General features: G+C 33.5%; 1 protein-coding gene across 1 annotated transcript; it reads left to right on the top strand.

Moving 5' to 3' along the window:
* The first annotated feature begins 3,014 nt into the window (after positions 1–3,014).
* Positions 3,015–5,186, top strand: LOC121264603 (bifunctional monothiol glutaredoxin-S16, chloroplastic). The gene is made up of 2 exons (XM_041167863.1): positions 3,015–3,514; positions 4,296–5,186. The coding sequence occupies exons 1-2, from the start codon at positions 3,116–3,118 to the stop codon at positions 4,797–4,799; spliced, it is 903 nt and encodes a 300-aa protein (XP_041023797.1). The 5' UTR covers positions 3,015–3,115; the 3' UTR covers positions 4,800–5,186.
* The last annotated feature ends 265 nt before the right edge of the window (positions 5,187–5,451 follow it).

The following is a 5,451-nucleotide window of genomic DNA, read 5'->3' as shown; positions in this document are numbered from 1 at the left end:
TTTTTAAAATAATTATATGATGATTGTGTACTTCAAAATTATATGTAGTATTACTCTTTTAATTAAATAAAAACTTCTTTTTGAGATCTAAATTAGACTGAAGATGAGAAGCCTTTTGTAAAAATTTTTTTTGGAAACTTTCTTTATATGGAAACATACAGCCTTGAAGTTGTTAAGACATCTTGAATTGTCTTGATGATGAAGTGTGTCCCACCAAATTATCAAGGATTAGTACCTTGTATGCCTGTCTTACTTTGCGGGGGGTTTGATCAATTAATTCCACTAGCTCATGTGCATTAACTAAATGCAATTATTTCATTAACTCCTAATCATTGAGTCCTATTTGTTGTGGGCCATTTAACGTCATCTAGCTTTCAGAGATCATGTTGGGAAACAATGCTTTGCAGAATTGTCAATGCAGTTAAGTATTACCAATAAGATATTTGGTATGAATAGATCCTTTCACGTATACGATATAATTTAATTTAAAAGATAAATTTTAAAAATCATGCACATGGATAATGAATGATAAAGGACTTCAAATAATCTTACTCTATTTGGAGTGTGTGTATATATATATATATGTGTATATATTCCTTCTTAAAAGTTATCATTGCTTAGAAATCAAAGCTATTCACAATGTAATGACCTTGATTTTTTTTGATGAATCGTGCTTGAAATGGACAAGGCAACCCACAGATGTTGCTGCTGCTGCAGCCGACGATCGGCCTAGCTAACAACCGCAGACCGGACAACTGAAATTGGGCCAACCTGGAGAACCTTAATTAACAAGAAGAAGTACCGTGTTGGAGAAGCACCCAATGAGAAGAATCTCCTCGGAATGATGGTCCTAGGTACGTAATTTGCAGATCCACATCGAGTAAAACTAGGTAATGCAGAGATCATCATGATGTGGATCCCTTTGATAAATGGATTTGGCCTAATTAATTACACCTTGTAATATCCGATGGAGGAGTGCAAACAGTCTTCATAATGCTACTTACTGTCCACATAAAAAAAAATTGACCATAGGCCAGAAATCGTGTTAATGGAAATTATACAAGTTTTAGGTCTTGTTTTCCAACATATTATTGTATAAGCAGTGAACAATTTTAATTCTTTAGGAGCTGGGATGACCGATGAACTATATATAGGGAACAAGTTGGTCCAGACGGTTAGCAAGGTGAGGGATATTTTCCAGAGATCCGAATACAAATTATTCATAACCATTATCGTTCGGAAAATCTTTAAATTTTAATAAATTTATTTTTATAAGATTTCCAATATATCTCTTTTATGTTTTATAAATTGAGAATAGCCTCATTTGTTTTCGCTTGAGATTAAAGTTAAAAGTTGAATAAAATATTATTAAAATATATTTTTTTATTTGAAAAATTGAATTATTTATTTTATTTTATGTAAAAATTTGAAAAATTTATAATGATTATATAAAATGAGATGATATGAGTTATGAAAATAAACTAGACTTAAGGTTAGACATTTCTCTCTCACTAACTTTAGTGCCTCTCTCTCTCTCTAAACCACCTGAATTTAACCCTTCAGCTCCTTATTCCATTCATCTCTTTCTCATTTGTCTTCTTAATTCCCTTCCCCCGCAACAAGATAGAAATATCATTGTGAAATCACTACTTATTTTAAAAATTTAAACTGATATGAAGATGTAGATTTTATTATTTATTTTTATATCTTAACACTCCTCCTCACGTGTGAACCAGACTCTCCCTCAATAGGTGGCACAACACGTGGAATGTTTAATTAAATGAGATAGTGTAGAGTCGGAGTTCAAACTCAAGATCTCTGCTCTGATACTATGTGAAATTACCACTTATCCCAAAAGATTAAATTGATAGGAATGGATAAATTTTTATTATTTATTTTTATATCTTAATAGCCATTTCCCCATTCTTTTTCTCATTTCTTTTTTTTGTAGGTTGAAGATAGATTAAGAGTGCGTTTGGATATTGAAGCGAGTTAAGTTGAGTTGAGATGATAAAATATTGTTAGAATATTATTTTTTAATATTATTAATATTTTGAGATTTGAAAAAGTTGAATTATTTATTATATTTTATTATGAAATTTGAAAAAGTTGTAATGATGAGTTGAGATGAGTTGAGAGTAGTTAAAGATTCAAACAAAGCCTAAGGTTGGTTTGGATATTAAAAATATTTTAGAATATCTGTAAATATTAATAAAATATTTTGTGAATAATTTACGAATAATAGTAAATAATTTATAAATAATAATATAGTAATTTGAGAAGATTTAAAAATAATTGTATTTCCAAACGGATCTATTGCTATTGGCCTACTTCATTGGCACACACGCCCTACCACCGCACTTGCTAATCGTCAATCTACCGCGCGTAGCCACTATCTAAGATCTGTGGAAGGTGTAAATCATGTTGTTCACCGTACCATCTATCCATGAGTAATGATATATACATAATATATTTTTATAATATATTTTATAATAATATTATATAATAAATATATTTTTATAAAATAATATTATTTTTATAAAATATTTTATAAAATATTTCTCATTTAAAATATAATTATATAAAATATTATAAAAAATATATTATAAAAATATATTTTTATAATATATTTTATAATAATATTATATAATAAATATATTTTTATAAAATAATATTATTTTTATAAAATATTTTATAAAAATATTTCTCATTTAAAATATAATTATATAAAATATTATAAAAAATATATTATAAAAATATATTTTTATAATATATTTTATAATAATATTATATAATAAATATATTTTTATAAAATAATATTATTTTTATAAAATATTTTATAAAAATATTTCTCATTTAAAATATAATTATATAAAATATTATAAAAAATATTAAATGTAAATCATTTTCCTTCCGGATCCTCAGTTCAAACCCAATCCACAATTTACGTAACTCTACGCGACGGATTGGAATTTAGGAATTGGGTTAGGATACTATCAGCTGCACCCACCAATTCTCTGCGGTCTCCGATGAAACAATAAACGACCAACAAACAGTGATTATATCCGGTAAGCTCACCCTGGTTGCACAGCGATTCTCCGTTCACTCTCCCTCAATGGCCACGGCCACCGCCACAGTCAACCTATCTCTAGTTCGCGCTTCCCCCTCTCTTCGCTTCCGCTCCCCTCGCTCTCCCCCAAACGCCCCTAACCTTTTACTCTATTCACACCCTAAACCCTGCCTCACTGTCTCCTCCGTTTATCTGAAATCCAACGCTGCAGCTAAACCTCGCGCCTTAACAATCGCTTTAGCTCACAAGAAACTATCGGAAACGGAAATTGTCCCCGTGCCTCCGGCATCCGAGGAGCTTTCCGGAAATTTTCCCTCCGATGCCGGCGTTTACGCCATCTACGACAAGAACGAGGAGCTTCAGTTCATTGGCATATCGCGGAACATTGCGGCGAGCGTTACTGTGCACCAGAAATCGGTGCCGGAACTCTGCTGCTCAGTCAAGGTATGACGGGTTTATGGCCTTGTAAATGATTTGCTCTAATTTCTTGCACGGAGAAAGTTTGGCATCTTGAAATGAAAGCATTGTGAGTGAGTATAAGCGAGCTGTTCAAATTCTCTGCTTCAAATGCCAATGAAAAAAATACATAATGGTAAGCACTGTTAAAAGTTTCTGAATCGTTATAGGCCTTGGAATGACATTAGCTAATTACTTGTGAACTATGGCTATAATTGAATTTGGGTGGTTTGCCAATTTGTTAATACTTAGGGTTGAACCTTCTTCTATTACCAAGCTTGAGAAAGAATGTTTCATCTGCAATGATGCTTAAGCTCCACTGAAGCAGGATCTGGTTGTAGCGACCAAGCTGAATATTGAAATGCCTGTCTTCGATCATGTACCCACCTTAAAATATCAGTAAACCCCTGCCAAATTCATGTGTGCTAGGATTAGATCCCAGGAATTCTTATGAGTGTGTTGGCACCCAAACCAGTTGAGTGATAAATGTTTTCACCTATTATTAAGATTTTCATATATCTACAAAATCACTAACCTTAGTTAGAACTAATAACTTGATAAATGTCATCTCCATCCACAAGCTTCGATTTTGACAATTATTTCCCTCTAAGGAGACAAAAGCAAATGTGATGAGATAAACATACTGGTGCTTCTTGCTGCATTTGGTAACAGTATCCTGTGATAATAGTGTCTCCTTTTGCACAATAATGATGAAAGTAATATATCTTCCTATAGTGTCTCCTTCTACTAAGAAAAAATTGTCTTGTAGGTCGGGGTGGTAGATGATCCTGACAGAACAGCTCTGACCCAAGCTTGGAAATCATGGATGGAAGAACACATAAAAGCCACCGGAAAGGTCCCACCAGGTAATGAATCAGGGAACGCCACCTGGGTCCGACAGACACCAAAGAGGAAGCCTGATCTTCGGCTGACTCCTGGCCGTCATGTTCAGCTGACGGTCTCACTGGAGGAACTCATTGATAGGTTGGTAAAGGAAAACAAGGTGGTGGCCTTTATCAAGGGTTCCAGAAGTGCACCAATGTGTGGATTCTCGCAGAGGGTGGTTGGCATCCTTGAAAGCGAGGGAGTTGATTATGAAAGTGTTGACGTGCTCGATGAAGAGTATAATAATGGATTGAGGGAGACACTAAAGAAGTATAGTAACTGGCCCACATTTCCGCAGATCTTTGTGAATGGTGAATTAGTTGGGGGTTGCGATATTCTGACTTCCATGTACGAGAAGGGTGAACTTGCTAGTTTTTTCAAGAAGTAATTGTCAAATTTCTCAGCAATTGGTCTTCTTGTAATGCGAGGTGGTGCAGGAGATCAGGGACGAGAGAATGGGACTATGCATATGGTAATTGAGGTCAGAGTATGGTTGTTTACTAAACAGTATGGCGGATGTTAGGCACATGCTAGAAAAGCTGTATCAAAGAGAGAACCGTTCAAATTTAGTAAGGTAGAGCCGATTAAGCATCGACAGAAAATATTTTCTGCCTGGATTTCTTCTCTGGATTATTTTCTGCTCCTCACTCTTGTTCTCTCTTATTTTCCTCTTACATGTTTTCTGTCTGCAAAATACTAACGTGTGCTTAAATACAAGCTTCCATAACTCTATTTTACATGGGAAATGAAATGGCAAATGCCAGAGTTCATACTTCAGAGAACCGAAGACCCCAAATTTATTGTTCGTATGCAGATCATATTTTTATGTGGATTGCTATCATGTTTTTACGAGGATTGTTGTGTTCACAAAGAGATTTCAAAGAAACTAGAAAGTGACGTTCACAAATTGATACGGCTAAATGTGATATGTTAGATCTATTTAAAAAAAAAAAAAGATTTTATAATATGGTGTACCACAACAAACCACATTAATTTGTAATGTCTCTGTAAACTAAATATTTCTCTATTTTTATAGCCTT

The sequence above is a fragment of the Juglans microcarpa x Juglans regia genome, chromosome 5D (assembly GCF_004785595.1).
Source record: "Juglans microcarpa x Juglans regia isolate MS1-56 chromosome 5D, Jm3101_v1.0, whole genome shotgun sequence".
NCBI classification, from domain to species: Eukaryota; Viridiplantae; Streptophyta; class Magnoliopsida; order Fagales; family Juglandaceae; genus Juglans; species Juglans microcarpa x Juglans regia.
The sequence above is the reverse complement of the archived record's forward strand: the minus strand, read 5'-3'. Positions and strand labels throughout refer to the sequence as shown.

What these genes read in the sequence shown, in the direction of transcription:
- LOC121264603 (XM_041167863.1), top strand. Translation starts at nt 3,116, where the DNA reads ATGGCCACGGCCACCGCCACAGTCAACCTATCTCTAGTTCGCGCTTCC. An exon ending in AACTCTGCTGCTCAGTCAAG is followed by an intron (nt 3,515 to 4,295) that starts GTATGACGGGTT and finishes ATTGTCTTGTAG; the next exon opens with GTCGGGGTGGTAGATGATCC.